General features: G+C 39.0%; 1 protein-coding gene across 6 annotated transcripts in view; it reads right to left on the bottom strand.

Annotated features, from left to right (window-relative positions):
• Positions 1-27714, bottom strand: part of CBLB (Cbl proto-oncogene B) — a 132246-nt gene that overhangs the window by 20879 nt on the left and 83653 nt on the right. For all 6 annotated transcript variants that reach the window (XR_012799856.1, XM_075590093.1, XM_075590092.1 and 3 more), the window contains 6 exons: positions 24557-24742; positions 23599-23964; positions 23229-23323; positions 11295-11438; positions 4764-4846; positions 4500-4631 (listed from right to left, as the gene is read on the bottom strand). Coding sequence is in view for 5 of the 6 variants with exons in the window: in XM_075590093.1 (XP_075446208.1) it covers positions 4500-4631; positions 4764-4846; positions 11295-11438; positions 23229-23323; positions 23599-23964; positions 24557-24742 (1006 nt within the window). In the remaining variant the exon portion in view is untranslated. The remainder of the gene's footprint in view (positions 1-4499; positions 4632-4763; positions 4847-11294; positions 11439-23228; positions 23324-23598; positions 23965-24556; positions 24743-27714) is intronic.

Below are 27714 nucleotides of genomic sequence, written 5' to 3'. Positions count from 1 at the left end.
AACAAGCAGAGGCGCTTTTTCAGCTCTAGTTGAAATTCTCTGCAGTGATTCTTGAGGTTATTGATGTTGATTGTTTTTGTCTTTTTTTTAATCAGTTTTCTTCTTTCCATCTTCGCATTCAGTTGTAATTTGCAGCAAACCAATCGGTGATCACACCTTGTGTCAAAATGGGTAAGGACTGTTTGTCCTTACAATTACTTGTTTGTTAGCTAGAATTTAGTTATTTTAATTTTTTTTCCATTGGGTCAATTCCATATCCAATTTTTTATTTCAACTCTGCTTCAAGAATTAATAATGTACAGATGTAGCCAAGATGCAATTTTTGGCAATGGGACATGCCGCTGGATCAAGACTGCCCGGGCGGATTATTCCTGTGGGGTGTCCAATACGGAATCATCGACACCTTGCAGTGTGACCGTGCTAGACATGGTCTCCGGAGCCACAGCTTAAAAACGCTCAGCAACATCTCAGACGACAAGTTTTGGTTCATCTGTAGAAGTTTTCACGTTCTGGAAATTCTATCAATGTGTCTCCATTGTCATTCCTGCAACCTAACCAACTGATCCTTCGTCTTTCTGCCGGGAACCGATCTTTGCATTGAAATTTCTCATAAAATGAATGGTCACATCAAAATCATTATGTTAGTTGATTGTATGGTATCAGGCAATATTAGAGACAAGCTCTATATCTCTGCTCAGAGAAAATGCATGTATCACTTAGTTCAGTGATAAATCCAATAATTCATATTGCTTTCCTCATTAATACAGGCAATAATCCAATAATGACTTGCTAGCAGATGTAGTCAAATAATACTCCTATAATGGGGAGGTATAGGGAAATACAACATAGGTAAGCCACACTGCTCAAAATAAATGAACAGTGGGACCCCAGCTAGTAATCCCAAGGATAATAACACTCCCCTGGAGCTAGACTAGATAACATCCATCGATGAAGAACAGCAGGTGTGCAAATTTCATCAGGACATGGAAGAAATAAAGACACCAAATAGTGCAATATTGTCTAATTCAGCAGTATAGATTAAATATTGTAGACTCTTTAAATTTTGCACTCACGTGTTAAACATGATATTCAGGCAGTGTGGTTGTTAGAAGTAATCAACTTTATATCCAGACAGGTACTCCGGATCAGCACAGGTAATATTCCATAGGAGGGGAGGGAAAATCCACATACAGAAGGAAAAAAGCAAAATAGTATAATTTTGCTTTAATTATTAAAAAACACAAAGTATTGCACTTACATAAGTGTCTTTGTGGGAAGCATTCAGACCACCCTGGGTCAATTGGACGGACAGCACTCCACACAGCAACAGCTTCTACTCCACGGCCGATACAGCATCCACTGGGCTGGATGATGCAGTCCTCCGATTTGAATGTCCCCAACAAAGTGTCACTTAGTGGTGCACGACTCTACCCTGTTCTTCATCGTTTGCTGTTTGGATTGGGATTGAGTCCTGTTTCAGGAGCTGCACTTTCTAAAGGACAGTATATTTGTGTTTTTTTCTGTTAAAGTGGTGTTATTTGCGCTTATTTGTTTTTATCACTAGATAACACCCATGGAAGAAAAATAATAAAGCGTACTCACACTTGGCAATGTTGCCAGAAGTCCTGTGTTTAGTGTGCAGCTGCAAAATAGATACTGAAGGGTGTATCCCTGGAGGGGACGTGCAGGCAGTGCACTGCTTGGAGGTGCATATAGAAAAAAGCTGCGACGGTGGCTGGATCAGGTGCAATAAAGTGCAATAAAAATAAGCTTCTTTATTGAGGAACAAGTGGAAGAAATGCAGGAAAAACGGCGGTGCATATGCTGCTGCTGTAGAAGATTTTTAAAACCACAAACTGCAAACTACAATTCCTAGGTGCAAAAATTTATTTAGGGCATAGTAAAAACAGCCAAAAGGACACTCTAACGCGTTTCACGGTTACCTAGACAACCACATAAGATTTACCTATATGGCTAGTGGCAAGTCTATGGGAGTGTGTTTTAACATTGGACTATTTGGAATCCTGGGTCATATGAACTGTCTTATGCTATGAAGATGTTTATACAATATATCATGATTCAACATTGCCTACTCCTGGTTAGCATCACAAGTGGGATTTAACCCTCCCCTTTCCTTTCTATGCTTATTGAGGAACAAGACAAACAGGGTTTACATGACGCTGTAGAGGTACTCTAACATTGCACCTGATCCAGCCACCGTCGCAGCTTTTTTCTATATGCACCTCAAAGCAGTGCACTGCCTGCACGTCCCCTCCAGGGATACACCCTTGATTGTATGGTAGAAGTCTTCCATTTAATGATACGCATGACGATGTTGGAGCATACACTTGGATTATTTGAAGCCTGTATCTGTCAACTGAATAACTATACTGGCTGCTCTTGCTGATGAGCTTTCATACTGGACTATGTTCTTTTTTTTCCCCTTCTCGTGTTAATAATGAAGCCAACTCCATTAATTCTGCTATTTTGTATTCCTCTAAAATATAGTAGGTGTTTTGAGCTTAATGAGGCATTCATCTTTTCTTCACACTTGACCGAAGCCAACAATATCTAATTTCATCTTTGAAGTTTGTCTTCCCGTGCTGCTTCACTGGAGCGATTCCAGCAGTTATAGGTAGCTAGGTTTAGGTTTCAATGGGTTTGAATTACCACTTTAGTTTAACCACTGGGGATTCTTAGCACCTTCTGCCTTCTTTCCTTCCTCCTGAACGCTGTCAATCCCAGGGACAATCCAGCCTCCAGAGAATGAGGTACATTGCTTTTCAGGTGTGTTCCATATTTGGGGGTAGAGGCCTTACTTGCCGTGCCAGCATCATAAGCATGTTGACAAGTACTTTTCCCACTTTAGCAGGGAATATTACCCATTCATAGTATGGCTAAACTTACCAGCACAAAATGCTGGTATACATCATCTTGAACACCCGCTGCCACCTTCCCACCCCTTTGAGGCAGTGAGATAAGGATTTGAGGGAAGGATATGGATTATAGATATATACACACCCACTTTTCAGGTAGAATTTTACATGCTCAAGTCCACTTTAAAAATATAGTATCTACTCTAGTGGATCAACAAAGCTAAAAAATAGTGTTCTGCTTGACATTTTTCCCCTTAAACTGTGTTCGTCTACATAGATCATTCGGATTCATATTTACAGCTCAACGCTTGTCTGCACGTGTAAAAAGGATCCCTATTAAAGGACTCTTGGCAGTTAGAATTAGGGCAAAACTGCTATGTGTTACAAGAAACAGAATTTACATTTCATTGATACATTTCCATGTACTATTGTTGCATTTCAAATGCGATCAACAAGTCTCTCACAAACAGTCCGTATTTAGCAAGCTTTTCTTATACAATTTTCGGAGCAATATTCTACATAATGTGTAACTGCTACATAGGATATGTTCTTTCATTATGGAAAATAAACACTAATCATGAAACTAATAGAATTTTTGTGTCTTTTACCTTATTTACTTCAAAGGGTCTGTTGCCCCTGCATGATTAATTATTTGTTGCCCATTTATTCAATCATGTACATGAGGATATTAGTTTACACCACTCTAGTTTCTTTTTTCTTTTCTCACTAATTGTTTTAATAGTATTTTCTTAAATAAATATGCCCAAAAAGCAAGCTAATGTGGCTGCTAAGCTGCTCTCACGTCTTGACATTGATAGACCTCAGAGAAACTAGAATATATGGATGCCAGCATTTTTTTCTAATAAGACCCTTTGATTTCTGCATGGAAAACAACTTTGTGTTGCCTGGTGGAGTGGTGAAAGTGATAATACGAAGCAGGAGTTGGGCGTTAAATAATAATGAAAATACAATTAAAAAAACAACATACAAATAAGGTTGTATTACGCTTTACAGGGCACCACATGGCACGCACTTTCAAAATAAGTAATGTTGTGGGTAACGGCAGCTTTAATATTGGAGTATTGTGAAGGTATATTTAGGAAGTTTAGCAAAATATCCTGGTTTTATTTTCCTTGAGCATTGACAAGGAAATAAGTCCCTATGTAATAATGGAAGTGCAACATTGTTTGTTTTATGATGGTGAACCCAGTCCTACAAGATCATGAAAACTGCGCACGATACCAGATTCATCCAGCCTGAGCTCAGGTAATGCTACTAGAATCAAACATTTTCCAAAGACAAGAAAATCAAAACAGCCATGGTATCTCTAACAAATAAGATCGTTTGATGCGTTCATGCAATCTTCATGGTGGCTATTTTTTTCCTAATGCATTATCAAGAAAGTTGTGATAAAAAGCTTTCCCTTGCAACTGGCTGTGTTTAATTAACAATAAACATTTTTTTTGCAGCAAGCGAAACTAGGCAACAACAACATTTCTTAACTCAAACATTATTTTAGTCAACATTGTGAATCTGAACTTTCACATTATCCAAAGGAAATTAAGTTGTTCCCCATCTTATTTAAAATTCACACAAAAAAGAAAAGCTTTAAAATATATGCACCTGGATGGGGCACCAGAAGGTCATAATCGGAGGGAATCTTGTTGAGAGAAGAACCATGCTGTTGGTTCTCTCTAGTTGAAGGCCATGCTGGAGGTAAAGGGATTGGAACAATACTTGTGGCAAAGACGTCACCTAAACATTACAAGAAAACAAGTTGGATACACATCTTTCTCAAATCACTGCTATCCAGTAAAATGTGCATACATCTTACCATCTCTAAATTAAAAAAAAAAAAAATAAGGAACAAGAAAATATTTTGCATACCAAGATCTGGAGGTTTTAATTTTTTCGTCTCTGTTGTGCCATTGTGTGTTCCATTTGTCAAACACAGTCCATTCTCACACATTCTAAAAAGTTAGTCATGGAGAAAAAAAACAAATAAAAAGATTATAATCATTGTACTGGCCATCGATAATTTCATGAGCTAAAAGCTACATATAGTGATACAAAATCTAGAATTAACGTTGTGAAAAATCTCACTTGTGAGCACATTCACATCTCAGACAGGTCTGCAACCCTGTCCTTCCCCATCATCTCCTAGCATACAATGCTTCCACTGCAGCTAGGGATTCTGGGAAATTATGTGCAAAACAAGATGAAAATATTGTTTTGAAAAACATACGCATTACAAGCAAACCTGCAAAAAAAAAAAAAAATGATGTTAAGGGACCACACAAACCCTGCTGCAGAAAATAAAACCATATCCATTTCTTCTTACCACACTATATTGTGCAAACATCAGTAAAAGGTATTCTTCATACTGTACATTTGCCAGCAAAAAACACATTGGTTATGCAATGGCCTTGTGGTTAGAATATGGGATTTCTGTGTTTTTTTTTTTACACCCCATCTATTGGTCAATAAAAATAAAAAGGCAATTTGTTTAACATTTAAGTAATAATCCCAGAAGAACAGGGCATTACTGGAAGAGTTGAAGGCCCGAGGCGAAGCCGAGGGACTTTAACCCAGCCAGGGCATTATTGGTCAGTAATGCCCTGTTCTGAGGGGATTATTACTATTATAGGCTAAATGTAGGCTTATTTCATAAATAATAGACACTTTTGTATAGTTAAATAGATTTTTTTATTTAAATAAATGGTAAATACGTGAAACCACCTCTATATACGCTTACACTGCAGATAATTATATCCACACAAAGCCGCCCCCTCTGTGTACACACACACACACACAAACTGCTGCCACACACACACACACACACACACACACACACACACACACACACACACACACACACACACACACACACACACACACACACACACACACACACACCTGCTGACACCGACACTGACACACACACACACACGAGCTCTATACACACACACACACACACACAGCTACACATACAACAGCACAACACACACACTGCAGCCACAATAACAAATGCAGTCACTTAAGAAACTTTGCACTCTTCCCCTTCCCCCCCACCTCTACACACAACACAGCACCTCTTCACACACTCCACACACACTCCACACACAGACAAGCTCTATTCACACACACACACGAGCTCTACACACAAACTGCTGCTATCCATACAACAGCACAACACACACACACACACACACACGCACACTGCAGCCACAATAAAAAATGCAGTCACTTAAGAAACTTTGCACTCTCCCCCCCCCCCACCTCAACACACAACACAACCTCTCTACACACACACACACACACACACACACACTAGCTATACATACACACACACACACACACACTAGCTCTACATACACACACACACACACAAACTGCTGCTACACATACAACAGCACAACACACACACCCACACCGCAGCAACAACAAAAAATGCAGTCATTTAAGAAACTTTGCACTCTTCACTCCACACACACTCCACACACACTCCACACACACTCCACACACACTCCACACACACTCCAGAAACTTTGCACTCTCCCCCCCCCCACCTCTACACACAACACACCATCTCTACACACTCCACACACACACACTGGAGCTCTATACACACACACACACACACACACACACACACACTAGCTCTATTCACACTCACACGAGCTCAACACATACAACAGCACAACACACCCACACACACTGCAGCAACAATAAAAAATGCAGTCACTTAAGAAACTTTGCACTCTCCCCCCCCCACCTCAACACAACATCTCTACACACACACACACACACACACACACACACACACACACACACACACACACACACACTGTTGCTACACATACAACAGCACAACACACACACCCACACACCCACACCGCAGCAACAATAAAAAATGCAGTCACTTAAGAAACTTTGCACTCTCCCCCCCACCTCTACACACAGCACACTGCCCTTCTATACACAACACAATACCTCTACACACAACATACACACACAACACCTCTATACACAGCACCTCTATACACACAAACTGCTGCTACACACGCTACATCCATAAATACTGCTGCTGACACTGACACACACACACACACACTGGAGCTTTATACACACACAGCACCTCTACACAGATATACAACAGCATAGCACACACACACACACACACACACACACACAAACTGCAGCCACAAAGAAACTGCAGACAGCCACTTACTAAACGTTGTTGACTCTCCCCCACCAACCCCCCAATTAAACTGAATCTGCTCAGAAAATCTCAGTCAGCTCGGGAGGGGGAGGAGTCAATCCGTGGCTGATACTTCCTGACCAATCCCCTGCCCTGTCTCAGAGCTGTAACTTCATTCTAACCAATCCCCTGCCCTGTCTCAGCTGTTCTGAAAGCTGATTGGCGGGAAATAAACACATTGAAAACTGCACTTTGCAAGCTGCTAAAATTCCGGGCAATACTGATTGGATAATGCCCGGAATTTTAACCAATCAGAGAGCAGGGTTTTCAATAATGGAATTTGACTGCTTTAGCCTATAATTATGGTTATAGCCTGCCTATATGTACTAGCCTTTATTTAAAAAATAAATAAATAAAAGAAAAGGCACCATGTTTTGTCTTTCTTCTGATATGTCGCTACTATTGTAGCAATCCCGCCTTACATACCCCCAGATTACTTTTTTGTACAGAATTTTAACTAGGGAAGAGGGGGGGGAGAAGGGGACTTCTGGTGCTTAACCACATGGGCAATTGCTTGAGATACAGTTTTTGTTGCCCGTGTCGTAGCCCTACTTTTGAAATTAAAAACCTGGGAAGTAAAATATCAACTTAAAAACATCTTGGGAACCGTGGTGTGCCCAGGTAGTCCAACCGCAGCGGACCTTCAAATCTGAATCCTGCTATTTTATTTTTTTAAATGATTAAAAAAAAAAAAAACGTGGAAAATAGGAAGGATTGCTGCTTTAAATTAAAAATCGCAACCTTTTACACACACCCTAATGTGATTATCAAATCGTCCTCATCAAAAGCAGTCATAAATGACATCATGGAATGTTACAATTGTATAGCTGAGGGATACAGGGCACTGAACATGGCCACTCGCGTACAAAGGAAACCATGAAGTCTATTATTTGATATAATGTAATTATTTTATTAATATTTATATAAAGCAACCACAATTATGACCTTACATTCAAAGAACAGTTTCTTAGCTGGGGTACAGCCTGCCGCCTTTGAAGGTTATGTAAAAGAGCATTTTTGTTGTATACAGTACATTTGGTCACACCCAATAGCACCCTTTTGACATATGCATAATACAGCTAAACCCCGTTATAACGCGGTCCTCGGGGTCCACCCCGAGACCACCGCGTTACTAACGGGGTCGCGCTAATTTAAAAAAAAAAAATGGCCGCCGCATCAGTGTTTTTACCCGCGGTCCCGGCTTCCCCCTGCCACCGCGTGACAGGAGATGGGAGGGGGGGATTACCCTCCGGTTCCGGCTCCCCCTGCCACCGCGTGACAGGAGATGGGAGGGGGGATTCCCCTCCGGTCCGGCTCCCCCTGCCACCGCGTGACAGGAGATGGGAGGGGGGATTCCCCTCCGGTCCGGCTCCCCCTGCCACCGCGTGACAGGAGATGGGAGGGGGGATTCCCCTCCGGTCCAGCTCCCCCTGCCACCGCGTGACAGGAGATGGGAGGGGGGATTCCCCTCCGGTTCCGGCTCCCCCTGCCACCGCGTGACAGGAGATGGGAGGGGGGATTCCCCTCCGGTCCGGCTCCCCCCGCCGCAGCACAGGGCCCTCGCGCCGCAATACAGGGCCCCCTGGCCCTGCCGTAGCGCAGGGTCGTCCTGCCCTCCCCCCCCCTTGCCCCCCCGCGCTGCACCGGGCCATCCCACCAGCCCCCGCAGCATCGGGGGCCCCCGCAGCAGCCATCATCCCCCTCCACCGCAGCACCACCCCCACCCTGCAGCCACATGCCTCAAAAATCATCCCCAAGGTAAGGTAAGGCTGATTTATGTATAAGTGTAGTGTGTGTGTGTGTGTGTGTGTGTGTGTGTGTGTGTGTGTGTGTGTGTGTGTGTGTGTGTCAGTGTGTGTGCAGTGTGTGTGCAGTGTGCAATGAGCAGTGTGTCAGTGTGTGCAGTGTGAGCAATGAGCAGTGTGTGCAGTGTGAGCAATGAGCAGTGTGTGTGCAGTGTGCAGTGTGTGTCAGTGTGTGTGCAGTGTGAGCAGTGTGTCAGTGTGTGTCAGTGTGTGTGCAGTGTGAGCAGTGTGTGTGCAGTGTGAGCAATGAGCAGTGTGTCAGTGTGTGCAGTGTGAGCAATGAGCAGTGTGTGTGCAGTGTGCAGTGTGCAGTGTGTGTCAGTGTGTGTCAGTGTGTGTGCAGTGTGAGCAGTGTGTCAGTGTGAGCAATGAGCAGTGTGTGTCAGTGTGAGCAGTGTGTGTGCAGTGTGAGCAATGTGCAGTGTGAGCAATGAGCAGTGTGTGTGCAGTGTGCAGTGTGCGTCAGTGTGAGCAGTGTGTGTGCAGTGTGTCAGTGTGTCAGTGTGTGCAGTGTGAGCAATGAGCAGTGTGTGTGCAGTGTGCAGTGTGTGTCAGTGTGTGTGCAGTGTGAGCAGTGTGTCAGTGTCAGTGTGTGTAGTGTGAGCAGTGTGTGTGCAGTGTGAGCAATGAGCAGTGTGTCAGTGTGTGCAGTGTGAGCAATGAGCAGTGTGTGTGCAGTGTGCAGTGTGTGTCAGTGTGTGTGCAGTGTGAGCAGTGTGTCAGTGTGAGCAATGAGCAGTGTGTGTCAGTGTGAGCAGTGTGTGTGCAGTGTGAGCAATGTGCAGTGTGAGCAATGAGCAGTGTGTGTGCAGTGTGCAGTGTGTGTCAGTGTGAGCAGTGTGTGTGCAGTGTGTCAGTGTGTGCAGTGTGAGCAATGAGCAGTGTGTGTCAGTGTGAGCAGTGTGTGTGCAGTGTGAGCAGTGTGTGTGCAGTGTGAGCAATGAGCAGTGTGTCAGTGTGTGTGCAGTGTGAGCAGTGTGTGTGCAGTGTGAGGTGTGTGCAGTGTGAGCAATGAGCAGTGTGTGTGCAGTGTGCAGTGTGTGTGCAGTGTGAGCAATGAGCAGTGTGTCAGTGTGTGTGCAGTGTGAGCAGTGTGAGCAGTTTTTTTTAAACGGGAGCCATGGGAAAACCGCGTTATAACCGAATCGCGGTATAGCAAGGCGCGTTATAACGGGGTTTAGCTGTATATGTGGGTGTACTCATATCGGATGTGGCATTCAGAGCTTGCAGGGATTCTGTGTTACTTAAAGTAGCACCACCACCAATTAGATTTTTCTTTATTTTGTAAAATGTATAACAATAATTTAGCAAAGATAGGAAGCGCTCTAACATAAATAAAGTCCAAACTTTTAGAGATATGTTGATGTGGTGCAGCTTGAAAAGTTGAATTGTTCCCAATTCCCAGCAGCAGCAAAAATGTTTACAATGTTCAGCGCTCCTCGTAATATGGAAAAGATGCGAGAAAGAAAAAGAGCAATATAGTGAAGTACGTTTACATGTGAACGTACTTCACTATATTGCTCTTTTTCTTTCTCACATCTTTTCCATATTACGAGGAGCGCTGAACATTGTGAACAATTTAAAATGTATAACAAGTAACAAGTACTGTCCATCATTATTATTTTTTTTTTTACATATATACTTCTGGAGGAAAAATGCATTGCTCTATTTCTACTGTTATTCATTTAAAATAGAACACATTTCCCAACTCTCAGCTCACTGTTTAAATATACTGCATGCACATATGACTTAAAGTAGCAATACTGCATTCACCAATTTTTTTTAAAATATATGTAAAGTATGTTACAATGTAGAATTGTACAATCTTACCCAAGCTGGCAATCGTGTAGTGCTCATGTTATAAAATTTGTAAAAATCCTGATAGTGCTTAACGAAATGGCCACCTCCTGACTGCAGTTAGTGAAATGCTGCAGCGGATATGTAACATTATATTACCAAGTGTAACACATCGTTACAGCTTTCAGAGTTACACACAGTCTGCTGTTTGGCAACAAAGTATCAGAAACAGATCTATTGCGGTGTTCCAAAGGGAGGCTCAACATGATATGTGTCTGAGCCCGTTTCAAAAGACCAAAGTGGCACCAAACCAAAGGATTATCAGTGCATAAAATAAAATGGCATTAGGAGTTTAAAAACAAAAACAAAAAACAAAAACAAAAAAAAATAGGATTTTTCACATTTTGTTGCTTAAAAGGTCTAGGCACAAATTAGCATGGCAAACGAGGGCATTTTAAAAACCACAAACCAGCTAGATCAAAAAAGGAACACCAACTTTTTAAAAATGTTATCAGCAAAAATGGACAATTTTGATGTTGTAATGTAGTTTCTTACCTAGAAAAAGGCTTTACACTATGACAGTGCAGCAGGAGCGGGCGTGAAGAGAAAGGATGAGAGGAGGGGATTTTGTATTCACCTTCATCTTCCTCAACAGAGTTTCTCAGTTTCTCCGCTAATGAATTTATTAACAAAGGGCACCTGTGCAAAAAATAAAATCAATAAAACATGTTCATTAAGCAGCAGAAAACATTTAAAAAAAAAAAAGAAAAAGAAAAGATCTATATGAAAATATATATATATAAAAAATTATATCTATTCACCTGATGCCACAAACTATTATAATTACATTATATGGCATGAGGTGAACTTATAAGCCAGTTTTCAGACTTGACATGATGACAATTTGCCCCAAAGTTAGTTTCGGAGCAATTAAAGACACAGCTTTATCATACATAATGAGCTAATTCAAACGGACAGCAAACTGTATAGTAATTCTAAATCAGCTATGCAAGTGAGAAAAAACGAAGCATTAATAAAACATAAGGCAATTATTGAAGTACTGATGTACATTGTAGAATGTTGTCACTTTGTGCCATCTAATTGTATTCTGTCTCTTATCATTTGCATTACAGGTGCAGCCCCTATAAGGACAAAACATTAACCAATGTCAATGAGCTATTAAACCTAATGGTCTCATGTCCAATCATTGTTTTGCATTTGTTCCAAGCCCTCCCTATCTTTTTTTGTATGGTGCATTATTCGCACAGATTTTGGCTGCTGCCTTATCAGTCTCATTATTTGGGTTGAAAACCTGATAAAATCTCTAGCTCACGTGACACCATTTGTTATCTCCTATATTAAAAACTACACTAGTCCACACTTAGAAAGAAGACTGTCTGGATGACGCGATGTCAAAGTGCAGATGTAGCAGTCGTCACTGCCCCCGCTTGAGTGTTGCAGCAGGACAACGCACCAGCGGTAACAGACCCCATTGTCTGAATTATTCACGTGTTGAAAAAGGGGCGCCAGCGAGTGCAATAATGTCTGCTACATCTGTACTTATTTACATACAAGGCATCACATTTCCCCAATATATTACAATGCACAAATACAAGTAGTTTTTACACACCAAGTTGATTCGATATGGACTCCATTCAGAATCAAATTCAGATATTTTGTGTGCTAGTAATTTTAAAATGTGTGTCCTGTGCTAGAGATCTTTGCTTAAAGCTGCAGTTCAGTCAATATCCTGCATGTGTGTTTTTTTTAATAAATCAGTTCTGTAGTAAGAAAAAATACTTTTAGCATTTTCTGTTTTTAAAAAAACAACTTTGAAAGACCAATTTTCTTGTATTCTATTTTAACAGCCATTTGCTAAGGCACTGCCCCTTCATGTCCTGTCACAAGCCCTGGCACACCCCTCTGTCAGCCCTGCCCTCCCTCTAGCACATGTCAGTGCAGGAGTGCTCATGAATATTCATGAGCTTCCACTGAGAGACAGAAGCAGAACATAAACAGATCCCTTCACTAATTATGTCACCAAATTTCGCCTATCAATACATGGAGAACGAATTGACCTGCAGCTATACTGTTCTTTAGGTAATTAGAGATCGCACACATGAAACTATTGAAGAAAAAAATAAATTTAAAAAAAAAAAAAAGACTTAACTGCGCTAGCACATTTGTTTTTTGTAGACCCAAGACAAATTGATGCAATGGGCCATATTTGCCCAGATGTGTGCTACCATAAGAAAACGTATGGCCCATTAAGGATCTTGTGGTGCCGGAAGGTGTTTTATACAGTAGCACTGCTTAGCCAGTATGGGCCAATATGTATTAAACGTGCCGTGCTGCTCAATTCAACATTGAATTAAAAGCATCATATGAAACAATGATCAGTTACATATTTTCAGTTTCCTCTCCAGGAATGCCAGCACTTGTCCCATCCATTACCGTTAACCTTTAAAGTGTCTGTATAACATTCCCTGAATGTCACACGGGACGGCACTCAAGGGGACCCTTAAGACATTCAGGGAATGTTATACTATTTTTGACCATTTACTAATGGAAAACCTTTTAATCTAAATAAATTAGCCAGAGAAGAAAAAAAAAAGTTTAAAAATACACTGACGTACATTGAATATTTAGGCATTAAACATTTTTTTGCACAACCGCATCATTACTACAATCCAGCTGAATTCCCAATGCATACAGTACACTACAAAACAATCAGCTTCTAACAAACTGGAGAATTAAGTGATAAAAGTATGCAAGAGCAGAAATCTTCATTATCGCTAAATCCTATAGCCAGTAGAATAAAATAATGAGGCTCCAAAAAATAAAGAAAAAATAAAAAAAATGAAGAAAAAAAACACAACAGAGGAAAGAACTAAAGGCAAAACATTAATAGTCTCATGTTAAAGACTGGTAATATTGATAAAAGCAAGAGATAACTTCTCTGCGGCCAGGCTGGAAGCGCCGTGACGTCATGCGCTATGCTTGGCGGTTCGCTCCACCCTGGCCGCAGCCTTAAGTAAGATGCACAGATGCTGAAGACCATCTCCCCTCTAAATGAAGAATTATTGCCTCTAACAAACACAGTGAATGGGCTACAATATAAATGGTTTCACTTGCAAAAAAATTTGGACACTAATGGAAGGAGAACTGGCATTACTACGTCTGGTTGTTTTTTTTAATAACCGATCTGAAAAATAGATCTGAAGAAAAAACGTTTCCCCCCTCCTCCAAAACAAATATATTACAGTGACACAACCGAGGAAAAGCGTGCATTATTATTGATTTCTCAGATTACAGACAAAGAAAAAACATTTAAGATAGCCATCTGAGGCACTACATCAACAAAAAAAGTGGTATTTTTTTTTTTAAATAACCGTTTAACAAGCCTTTTATGCACTCAGTATGGATTTTGCTACTTTATATTGTAACATATTAAAAATAACTACATGGTATCCATTAGGGTCTGATGGTGTATACATTCCCTATTGTATCTGCCCCATCATCTAATAGGAAATATTGATTTTGACTGCCTAGTGATTAAAATCGAAACTACGGTACATTTATTGTAATTTTGAGAATAACTCCAGAACAAAATACACGACACATTAGTGCTGCCATGGCTAGTATTTTTCTCAAGCTTTTTATCAAAGGATTGCCATCTTTATACAAGTCACCAGATCTGAACCAAGGATGAAATTGGACACAAATCGCTCCTGACATTTCAATTGCAGCAGTATAACCGATTCCGTTGGGTAAATTAAAATTGAGTAAAAACAATATCTAGAATACATGTATTATTCCTGCAGGTTGATTTTGTCCATGCCCCAGAAGGATTATTGAATGGCTTTGACAGTGATTGTTTGATACATAAATAGCATCTCATGATAAGACCATGTTTGAGAAAAAGTGTTAAGGATGATGCAGTTTGCAAACAATATCAAAAGCATTTATTTTGGGCAGTTTTGCTGACAGTCTATACCGCAAATATGCTTGCAGTAACTACGTACAGCAAGTTGAATGCGATTGAGTCTAATATATATGCAATTCCAAAGTTCTGAAAGACAACATGAATACAGGTGAAATAACCTACTTTTCTTTTATTTGTACTGCATTTCAACATACACACAACACACCTCCCAATTATCTTCTACTGTAGGTATTGTGGTTGAAAGCTTCTTCTCCACGTTCCTCCAACAAGTTTTATGATTTAATATTAACACTGTTTCGAACACATTCCTTCTTTTTCCTGTCTCCCCGGGTAATACCCATCATACTGCATAATCTTTGCAATTAGGGTCCAAGTTTCACTTCCATACGTGAGCACGCGCAAAATGCAATAATCGGAATTATAAAACATTTCAGTTACGGTGGAAGGTTCCCTTGACAGACTGTCTTGTTTCTATCCAATGTGCTCCATCCTATCTCCATTCTCCCATTTATTTCATTCAAAAGGCTCCCATCCACTCTTACTTGCCCCCAAGGAAGACTGTCTTCGACTTCTAGTTCTATTCCATTTATTTCGATCTTTGCAGACCGTGCGCAGTAAGAGGGAACTCACCTATATAAAAAGGTACACAATATCATGGGGATTTCAGACTGCTGCTCGAAACGTTGAGCCCCTCCGGGTGGGTGTGTCAGCTACGCAAGTCTTTTGAAGTGAAACTTCTTTGCTGGCACAGAGCTTTGATGGGAAAAATCTCATGGGTTTTTAACGAAAAAGTATGACAGAAGTGATGTCAAGGCCACGGGCCTCGGCGCATGCACAGAAGGCGCCGTCCAAATAGCCAACAAGTGGGGATGGGGGGGGGGGGGGGGAGCACGTGCGATTTAAAGTCAAACTTCTTTGCGTTTTGTCACTGAAATTGTATTGTGATTTTTAATTAAAAGCATCACAAATACCATTTCTGTGACAAAACACAATGAAGTTTCACTTAATATGCGTGTGCTCGACACACTCTTTATAGTCACTTTATGTATGACTGATATTTTTGTATATGCACATTTAACTGCAATTTGGATTTTTTGGGGCAAAAAAGGACTGGTGTCCTTCTCATTCTTATATTGGATGTATCTATAATTGAGATTTTCCTTTGAACATTTAATCTTTACAGACTTGACACATTTGTTGTACGTCACTTTTGTCTTGCCGAGATTTATATGGAGGCAGTTCTCCAGTTTGTTACTGGTAGGTCTTCTGGCACAAATAACAATGCAATCTGCAAATCGCAGGTGACGCAAATATTCAGCGTTTATTTGTATTACTTTTTCTTCCCAATCTAATGCCTTGAACAATTCTTCAACTGTTGCAGTGAAAAGCTTAAGTGACAAGGTGTCTCCCTACCACACTCCCTTGCTGATTGTCATATTGCTTGTATCGTCATGTAATCAAATGGTTGACGTGGCATTCTTGTAAATGTGCTTTATACTATCAATGTATTCTTCTTTAACATTTTTTTCTTAATGCATCTTGGATTGCTAAAGCGTAGACAGAATCAAATGCTTTTTCGTAATCTGCAAAGCCTACGCGGGTTAGAAACCAAACAAAAGTTTGTGACATCATTGCAAGAGTGAATAAAAATGTCAGTGGGCTGGACATATATTGCAAGAAGAAATGACCATCATTGGATAAAGATACTATTCAACTGGATTCCAAGGTAAATTAAAAAAACCAAGTCGACGGCCAAAAGTAAGATGGGAGGATAAAATTAGAAAATGTGTCTGAGCAACATGGAGAAGAGAGGCTTGCAACCACAATACCTGGAAGATCATTGGGGAGGTTTTCATTGAAAAGTGGATAGACAAGGGCTGAAGATGATATAGACACACAGTTTCAAAACAAAGGTTCTGCATTAAATTCTCCAACACAGTGATTACAATCAAATATTCTACTACAGAGCTAATGTACAATCATACTGATGAAACGGCATGTACAAGAAGGTACATACATATAAATCTGTAAACAGCTGTGGCATTCAAGCAAATGGTAAATCTTACTTATCCTACAGTTCCAAGTGAACAAGGAAAGCCCTCCCTGCATATCATGTTAAATTAGGTGTTTTTCTTTCCTTTATTAGGATATGATATAGATACATATAGATATAGACAGATGGCACTCACATAAGTCAGTAAGTGGGGTGTTTGTCCCATAGAACTGAATATACAAAGAAACTCCTTACCAGGCAGACCATCAGAGCTAGGAACCGCGCAGCAAAGAAGAGACAGCACTCGTTGTAAAAGTCCACAAAGATGTAATAGATTAACAGGCACAAATACCTGACGTTTCGGTCCTAACAACAGGACCTCTCTCAAGGGAGTGCTCATGCACTATCATTATATATAATTCAGGTCTATATCTGGTTTGTGGTTTTGTATTAATCCGATATGCAGGCTTCCATTTTTAGTTAGTGCCACTAAATGTATATCAAATATTTTCACATAAAAACAAACAGAAAACTTATTATTTGATGTGATGTATTCAGAATTCTATATAGACCGTGGAGATAGATCCACAAAGCTCTATTAGATAGCCTCATAATTTAAAGTTCTCTAAAAAAGACCCAGACGTTCCCTGACTAAGCATGTCCAAGCACATAGCTACATTTATACAAAATAAATGTCCAAACTACTTCTCATTAGCATAGTTTTAAAGGTCACGTTGTAGAAGCATCAGTTTGGCATAACATTCCATTATTGGAAGATAACACAGTGTTGGTGTTACTCCTGGTCCCGAATTAGGGTTTTTGCGAGAGAGAGCGAGCAAGAAAAATAACTAACACAATGTTATTTGAGTTATTCCCGATTGTGGCGTAAGCCCTTACTTCAGTGCCTCGATAGAAGCAGTGTCATGTTTAGGGATAACCTAAACAATGTAACTTTAAGTCCCTACGTTAACCTTATCAGACTTTTATGGATATGGAATGTTCTGATAACGCCTCATTTGCAGGTCATTGTCATCAATGCCCATCACAGGAGACGCTATGCTCTTTCCGGGAGAAAACATGGTGTTATGGTGCTTTAAACATACATGAGTGTTAATGTGATGCTAAGTTAGGTAAACACCATGTTTAGTACCTAAATGGAGCTTTGTGGAACAGGGCCCGAGTGGTATACAGCTGAAAAAAAAAAAATGTAGTATCATAATGTAACGATTGCGTCCATCATATCTGAAATCACTTTAAAGTATTTTGAGCTCAACCATTAATTTATTTTTACATGCTTATTATAGATGTCTCTAGTTACATTAGTTTCATACGTTTTGTGCTTCTAGATGCAGATATAATGTTTTATGGCTAGGTCATATATTACCACTAGAGGGAGCACGTCCAATGAAAAGCTTAGAACTTTAGGATTAGAATTCCTTTTAGTTTGTGTGGCTGTATCAGTTAGGCGATGTATTAAAAAAAAAAATCCACTCCAAGAACAAAAAGCTTGACTATTTTCTACATTACTTTCTATTCTTCTTAGATAATCTTGTGCTTCCATAAGTAAAAAGTTAACTTTAAAGAACATCAACTGGATGGATAATTAAGTCCAAGAGTATAGGTTTGAATACTTAAAAACAGAAGAAAGAAGAAACAGGTTGTAGTTTAAACATTTCAATATGGTTTCAAGTCATCATACACCATGGAATTATCAAACATTAAAAGTAGATATTCAGAATTTCACCTTCCATGTAAAGAAAGATTAAGGGTAATTTATTTTCTCCCCAAAAAATTAGCGTGTGCATTACAAAAAAGGAGTAGTTAGCATGACATTATGGAGGACACCATACTTATTACAACTTTGTGTCCGTTCCATGATTTACAAAATCACCAAAGCAACCTTTCAAATCATTAGTCGGTCACCTCACCAATTCCCAAACCAGGTGATAAATGATGTTACTGGCCTGAAACTATTTTCTTTCCCTATGTTCCAATCATCAAGCATGGTGACCAGGTCAAGAGGTTATGCTACCAATAATTCTTTGTACAGGTAGTATTTAAACCATTAATATATTGCAGTGCTTTATGAAAAAAGAACATTGTTGTAACTGATGAATTATTAGCAGAAATCAATCACCTCTATGATGGAACATGCAATGCTATTTTATTAATAAACATTATTATAGTTTTGAGAGGTAACATGACTGAAACCCTAGAATCCCATTGCATCAATGCAATTTTGTATAATCTTCTGTAGGGGGAGCAAAAGAACAATAGACCACATTGAAACATAAGCAAGAAACGCATTACAAAGCAGCCAAGCAGAAGGCATTGGTGAACTGCTGATTCATTAATTCTTTATATTGACAAATAAGCACTTTTTCCCCTATCAAAATATGTGATTCAAGTGACGGTTAATATTGAAAACTTAAGACCGTATTATATACCAAACTTCATGACACAGTGGTACTGAATCAACTACCCTTGGCTACTCGCCATCTACCCAAAGCATACTTGGTCATTCATTTGCCATACTACTTTGCACGATTTGCAGGTTCATGAACCGTATAATGAATTCGTTCTCTTTTGCATTTCTTAATTTTGTCATAATACCTAATGCACTATTTGCAGTATGTATATAATTAGATTTACTGTTAATTACTACATGGAACACTTCATCCCTATTGATCTGTCAGGCAAAACAGTCATGCTGATTTGTATAATCGTAAAAAACAGACAGAGAAAGGAGTTTTACACTAAAATAACATAGCGTAATAAAAGTCAACATGTCAAAAACAAATTGCTAAATAAAGTAGACACGCAGAACATAAAAGGTGCTATACAGAGAAGATAAACTAGCAACCCTGTTCTATTTTAAAGGTATTTTCCAATGCTGGCACAATTATGACTTTCTGCAAGATTTTAATGCCGTTTCAGAACCAAGGTTATGCTAAACAGCTGTCCAAACGTATACCCAAATAGTAAATGCAAACTACATTGTCAAATATCTTGTTATGTATAGCAACCAGCATCACTGCACCTACTAATTAGGGGCATACCTGCATGAATAAACAGGCTTCTATCTGATATTATAGTCAGTTGTTTACTATTTTTTATTCATTTTAACTTTGCTCTTATAGTTTAAACTTTTGCTAAAACTGCAAATGCGAGCAAATGTAAATGTGTTAAAGTGGCTATCTTGGTTCCTCTTGTTTTTTGACTAGATCGAAAGCAGGGGGTCTCCAGAGCTAAAAACACATTAATTTCAGCTCTAGCAACCTGAGACAATTACATCGGAAGGGGCTGTAGTTCAAGCTCCAGCTAGGCACAGAAAAGGTCTATTTGATGGTCCCGTGTCATCATCAACCCTCGCAGCTTCCTACTGGCCCACGTGCCGCATGACCTTTAACCTGAAGTGAGATAACGGCATCACCTGCCAATGTAAATATCTTTGAGAGCATGGGGTCCATGGAGCAGAAGTGAATGCTGTTCAGATCCTTTTTTTTTTTTTTTAAAGTCATAGGTCTTTTAAGGCTTTGATCTATATGTACTGACAATTGGAAACGCTTCTCCATAACACGGATTATAAATCTACAAAGAAATTGGATGTTCATGATTGTAGATACTTTGGTCTCCCAGTGAGGTGGAGTAGCCTAGTGGTAATATACTGTATACTGACACACACACACACACACACACACACACACACACACACACACTTTGTGTGTGGTGGTCAAGACTGGTATTATAAAAAGGAAACAATTTGCCCAAGACAAACTTTTCCACCTACATAACGCTTCTGGCCCTTCAAGAAACCAATACAATCTTCATTCTTACAACAACGAATAAACTTGCTGGTGTTATTTGCCAGCTTTGCAGCTTTCACTAAAAACCCCACTAGACCAATCTATGCCAGGTCCTGGAAAAGCTCCCAGACTTTTTTTCCGGCAGCAACCTGCTGCAGAAACCATTAGGGTTTGCTGTGCTTAGCTTAAGGATTTCACTTTCGCCTTGGAATACAGGCAGATTGCCCTACTGCTCTCATTCTCATAGTCATTGTATTTCTAACAAGGCTCATTAAGGGCCAGTCTGTAGCCAAATATATTGCTGGGCTACATCCAAATCCATGGATGCTCGCACACCGCAATGGACTGGCCCAGATTTCACTAGCTTTCTCCTGTTCCATGTCACTTTAAAACACCAGTTGGCATCCTGTTAGCTGGAATGGTGTCCCATTACCAGCCCTCAACTGTAGCTCAACAAAGCCGGTTTGAGATGTCTCTGGCAAATGGTTTCCTTCAATAATACAATCACGCTCGCAGATAAAAAAAAAATGTAAAGAAATTCCTGCTGTTACTAGCTATGGTGAAACCTACATATATATATATATATATATATATATATATAAAAAACAAAAAAAAAACAAAAAGAAGAAGTGGGGGCATGTTTGTGCTACTCCAAAACAATAAGCAAGAGGAATTAATACATGTCAATGCACTTCAGCCTTTAATATTTGTAGGCCATTTTTCAATGAATACGCTGTTGCTTCTCGTCAGGGAAGCTTCTGATCCCTACTGAAATTAATACTACTCGGAGGCTCTCCTGACAGGAGCAGCTTCAGTGTATTAAATAAGAACCATAGGCACCTATTCAATATGCTATAAAGCCATCTCTACGTGTCAGGAAAGTCTCTGAGCTCAATTAAAATGACTGACGGTCAGAGGATTCCCTGACAGGGAAGCAGCTTCTTGGCATATTGTATAGGGGGCTTTACTGTAATATGTAAGCACAAATCAAAAATAATTTATGTTTCATTCCTCAAATAAAAATATAGTTTTCGTCATCAAGCATGTTAAAAAAAAAAAAAGTTGTTTTCTCAAAATCTCACTTTGTTTATATTTTATTTAGAATACTATTACTGCTGCATGAAGAGTTGCCTTTTGTCCCTATTGTCACAGCAATCTAATGGTGCAAGTCACCTGCCTGCTAAAACGTCAACCATGAAAAAGGAAGAAGGCCAACTAATGTCCAGTGAAATGAGATAAAAGAATAGAAGCCCTTTAACTTTCTAGTTGACTCGTTTACAAATCTAAAACAAAATGAAAATGCTTAAAAAATAAATAAAAATAAACAATAGGTAGATCAGTTAATTTAACGCTAAGGCTTTGTACATTGAAGGCACATGATGGGGCGTGTGACATCACGCGCCTGCTGCACAGGCGATCAGTGGCCTGTGTGGTCGGGAGGAGGAGATGCGACCAAGAGCAGCTCCAATTCAATGTTCGGGGGCATGCCCGTGACGTCATGTGAGCCTTTTGCCCTCATTGGCTGAGCTGCGCATGTGACCCGGCTGTCACAAGACAAAAAGCAAAAGAATGTGTGCGTGTGCGTGTACATATACAAAAATCGGTCATGCACATCGCCTTACAGGCTTTTGCCATCGCGCGTGCCATTGTGCTAAAGTCTAAACTATGGACGCGGGCTAAAACGGTCAATGTCAACCGTTTCAAAATCAGAACAAGGAGGGGTGACTTTTTCAAGTATTGCTAATATTTTTACCTGGGACAGACACTCTCCAGCAAATAAATAATTATATTTGGAAATGGAAGATAATGTTTTCTTCTACTTGGTTTTCTGAGCTAGGTGTCCTAAAATGGGAGTTCTCCCAGATTCATTTGTAGTACCAACAAAAGAATACATTTTCCATTCAACCGCTGTAAATTAGTTTAAATGAGTTTCATATCTTTTTAATGCATGATTTTCTTTGCCATATACATTAGAGCATTTTAGATGCATAATCCCTTTCAAACAATTACAAAAACTAAATGTCAATGATAGATCTCAGATTTTCAGTTTTAGGTCGCTGAATAAAATAACTCATAAGAGTCTCCTGTACTTACTTTTAATTGTCTAGAAGCATTCAAAAATATTGATGTAAAAAATGGTTCTGACTGCATAGCCAGCATGACTATCATGAATGGCTGCTGATCAAAATGTAATGGAGTACCTGGAGAGATTTATTTAACAGTTACAATTGTGAGATTATTTTTGGGACTATTCTTTCTTGGGCTTTGCTTCTCTACACCAAGTTTGCCCATTTTCCGCTCTCTTGTAAAACCTCAGACACCATTTGATACTAGGCTTTCTTTGAATTTTAACATAATGTATGTTAATCCCAAGCATTTTTGTATTCCCTTACTGTACTACCCTCTACCCACTCTGTTAAGAGGACATTTTTACAGAGGTGCAAAACGCGTACGAGTGCTCCTCTTTCCCTGTGTATGTGCCATTAAATTAGTTTGCACGGAGCAGTCCCAGATCTGTTTCTTTGTGCAGTGCACCGCCAATCGTCCTTTCATTTTCCTGGTATTACAATTTAGACCATTCACCATTTTAGTAGCCATGCCTCCCATTTATGTATGGCCTTGTATGAACACTAATCTAGGTACGGTCAGCCCTACGATCTATTAAGTGGCATCACTACCTCTTTCTGCTGCGAAGACCTATAAAGCATTATCATTAAGTTATTCTGTAATGAAATATTTCTTACTTCATACTAGGGTGGATAGAGATAGTTGGGAGAGGAGATGAAAGTCGTGGAGGCACATCATATTCTTCACTTCCTAGAAAACCATTGGAAAAAACCTAAGGAAAACAGAATAAAATACATGTGAATGGATACCGAGATAATGGCAAAAATATTACTGCTTACACAAGTCAAGAGAAGGTTTATCCATAACATATTTTTCTTAACATTTAGGTTGACCTATTTCTTCTGGTAAAATTTTAACATTTTTGGCGAGTGTTATGGATATGGATGGATTTCGATTTCACACAAGATATGCTTTAGTAATAAATAGTCTCCAAAGAACTAGAATACAATACATCAGTTTCTTATCAAGGTTACACGTTTTTCTTACCCTTATGCCTTCTGAAGGCAATTCACGACGTTTATGCGGTTTGTGCATAAATTTGGCATCAGAATTTATACGACTGTGTCTTCCATTTAAAATGGAACTTGCGGATTGTCCGGATTTAGGAGAACCATCAACTGTTATGCGACAAGCAGTTAATTGATTGGCACCAGAAACGTCTCTTTGACACCAGGCTTCAAGGGGCATCGGCTGGTCTCTACAAGGCACATTTTCTGCATGATGCAAGTGTCTACACGTTCTGCTGTCTGGTGGTATTGGAGGTGGTCTCTCTGGTGGTGGTGGAGGTTCTCTTAAAGGAGGAGGTGGCGCAGGAAGTGGTTTATCTTGTTTTCGGACCATACACGGAGATGACTAAACATACAAATATATATTTCAGAACATGAGACATTTCATAGATGCAGTAGACTTTATAAAACATATGCCCAAAATCAACAAAGGTTAACTTCCAAATGAAATGAATGTATCTTTTCAATGGCTATTTTAAATGGTTCTACAATGTACAGTAATTGAGTATTTTAGCCAATATATGACTTTTAAGCGATTGTGACAGTACTTTTGTGCAATTTTTCCTCAAAATACATATTTTCTTGCTCAAGATAGTCGTAGTTTTGTCAGATTTGTTTTTGTCCAATTAGTAAAAAATTAGACGGTAAATAGTTGCCTTTTACATGTTAAAACCCTACTAAGTAATTTTCCCAAACTAAAGGTTTCCTGGCTAATTAAAACAAACATTCATTAAAAGTTTTAGTGAATTAAAGCAGGTTATGTAATTTGAACACATTCTGTACGGCTACTAGAAACTGCTAATAACTCTGATACTCGTATGCCAAAACTATTCCATTACTAAAATGGTTTAATATAATTTCAAATGGCACAATTAAAGTTTCATTAATGAGTATAGATGTCACATTGTATTCGCTGAAGGACTGTAACAGGGCTTTACCTTTGGTGAACCTGTGGGACTGGCACAAGGTGAACGGGCTATTCCTTTGTGAATAAGATCCAGACGGGGAGGCACAGGTGGGAGACTAAGATGGGGTATCTGCAGTGCGTCAGATTGTGTTTTTTTCCTCTGTGAAAGAGGGGAGGAGCCTGGAGAGGTCACTGGTGAATTCTGTCGGTCATTAATCTGCAATAGTAAAAGAAAAATGAAAAACAATGATTGAAATGTCCAGTCAGTGGAACCCATAAAAAATAGCAAATATGTGATTTGAAATAGTTAAAAGAAATCATTTACAAGGCAAAATACTATTGCGACCATTTTTGAAATTGCGATTACAATATTATATTGTGTTAACCATCATTTCAAATGTTACAAGCAACTCTCACTTTGAAATGTTGTGCAGCATGTTGGTAGTGAGAAGTACAAGCAGCAAACTGGAGAAACTATTAAAGCAAATGTTACTGAATAAATTCAAGAAAATTTCGGACCTAGAAATGTGACTGAACAAATGGAAACATATCTAATAGTTTCAAAGTGAGTCCTGTTTATAGATACCGAAAGAGGCTTCCTACATGTCATCATGCATTTTCTCCAGTTTGAAATCTTAAAAGGGCAAAGACGTCTAAAATGTAATACCCAGCGCACAGAGTAAGACAAAGTGAACAGACAGAATTTCCACTGAACACCCATTTGTAGACTTAATTGAAGCAACATTGAAGCCTTTCTGCGTGCGAGTCTGCAATGTTGCTTTCAGTTAGATGCAGGAAATCCGTATATACTGTATTCACGCAAAGTTGTATGACTAACGGCAAAAGGTCACAATAATCCTAAAATTGTAAATAAAACGAATGTACAGCATGTAAAATATACTGGACACCTAACAAGCTCCTATTGAACCCCCAAAATAACCACAACATATATATAAGCATATGAGTGTCACAGAGGAGTGCTACTGAGCATGGCAATACATATTTAAAACCAGAGACAGAACATAAAACACAGACAAAGCTCAGTTTAAGCCCATCCAGTGAAACTCATACATGGTACAAGTGCCTAAATATATATGTATAAATATCTATTAAGTAAAATGGTCTTTTAGTTTGACATTTTTGGCCAAAATTGTTGTAAGCCGTGAAGTTGGCTCAGGGGCTTACAAGAATTTTGGCCAAAAATGTCAAACTAAAAGACCATTTTACTTAATAGATATTTATACATATATATTTAGGCACTGTACCGTGTATGAGTTTCACTGGATGTGCTAAAACTGAGCTTTGTCTGTGTTTTATGTTCTGTCTCTGGTTTTGAATGTACAGCATGCACAGAAAATATTATGACAGGTTTTGATTAGATTCAAACGGAAAATGTTACAGAATTTACTATATTATATGATAGGTGTTGTATACCCTTTTATTGTAAATAAGATAGAATCGTTGACATTAAGCAATCTAAAAAAGAAAAAGCCTATTTCAAACTTCTGATCTGTTATGAGGAATTGGTCAATAATTACCAAGCTTTTTGGAGAGGGGACCTCTTTACCCATTGCATTAGTAGGTGCTAATGATTTTTTTTTTTAATCTCGCATTCATTAATTGTAGTTATGTTGGTGCCTTACAAATAAATGATCATCATAATTTACCATGAGATGAATAGAAAATTAATAAAAAGGTTACTGGAGACATCTAAGACTAGTAGCAGCAGCATCAAAGGCTCCAGTCATCTAGTAGTTGGAACAGACCTTTATTACTCTGAAGCATAAACCGTTGGACTAGGAAACAGATTGAATTTTGAACTAAAACACATGTAGCTCCAAATCAAGGATACAAAGCACTATCACCACCCAATTTTTTTTTTTAACTGGTTACAGTTATCCAACCCCTTTGATTCATTGTGTTCCTGGGCCCCTCTGACAATGGAGGGGTTAATTAAAGTTGCACACACTTTAGAATATTCAAACTAGGCAACCTCGTAACTTTAGAACAGTGTATTCTTTACGGAACTTTCAACAGAAAAGGCAATGACACGAAGCAGTTGGATGTTTTGGTTTAGTGTACCAGTAACTGAAAAGCAAATCGCAACATGAAATTTGCCTGTGCCACTACCCTGATGTGCTAAAAAATATATTTTCTCAAAATGTTGCTCTCGTAGAAACTTCTCCTCCCCAACAAACTTAGAACACAGAGCAGACTCTTGTCAAACTGCAAGATTCGTAGAATGTTTTACAATACGCAGCCTTTCCAAACAAGCATGTGCAGTTTTTATTGTTGTTGAACTGTGGGTAATGTTCTGCATACACAAAGACTTTTTGGCAAGGCATACTGTATATCAAACAAGGTGTCTGTATTTTAACAAAATCGTTTACACTGAGAACTTTGTTGAATTTAGATAAAGATGAAAGAACATTACACAGGTGACTGATCCAGCACAATGCAAACTGCCTCTTTGGCTTAAGCAGAGTAAAGAAACACTAAAACAAATGTGAACCAATTTCTTTCTGGTTGATTTGCGCACAAATGACAAACCTTTAGAATACAGCTTCTATGGCAGTGTTTTAATAGAAGACATGCTACTTATCCCTAAACAATTACAAATAAACACTTTTTTGGCTATTTGCATTTTAAATATTAATACATATCTTAAAGTATGTGTGTAAAATGTGCCCAATCTACACTTGCAACTGGAAGGGATTTTGTCCGGCACCCTGATCTTGTTTCATTCATCCAGTTTACAATCTGGGAAAATTAGTGAAATCGTATAACTAAAGTAAACCAAAAAATGAGCCAGTGTCAAACTTTGAAAAGGTTTCTGACCCACAGCACTGCCCCTCTTTCTTTACCATTGAATCAAATAAATCAATAAAAAAATATTTGGATTGCACATTTTGCCTTATACAGAATTTGTGGTTTTAACATTTAGATAAAAATACAGTTATAGTACATTATCAACATCTAGAAAGAGTTCTTACAGGAAATCTGTGTTATTACATTATTTAACAGAAGGGTTGAGTGGCCATAAGTTACCCAAGCTATTAATACAAACCACAAGGTTCTATTCACTATTGTGATTACAATTAATTTCATCTCCGTTTTACTGGCTATCAGAATCAAGCAGTCACAAGGATAGTGAGCCCTCCTCAAATTCAAACCGCTTACGTTTATGGA

This window comes from Ascaphus truei, chromosome 3 (genome assembly GCF_040206685.1).
Source record: "Ascaphus truei isolate aAscTru1 chromosome 3, aAscTru1.hap1, whole genome shotgun sequence".
In the NCBI taxonomy this organism is placed as follows: Eukaryota; Metazoa; Chordata; class Amphibia; order Anura; family Ascaphidae; genus Ascaphus; species Ascaphus truei.
Note: the sequence above shows the minus strand (reverse complement) of the source record. Positions and strands in the feature narration are given on the sequence as shown.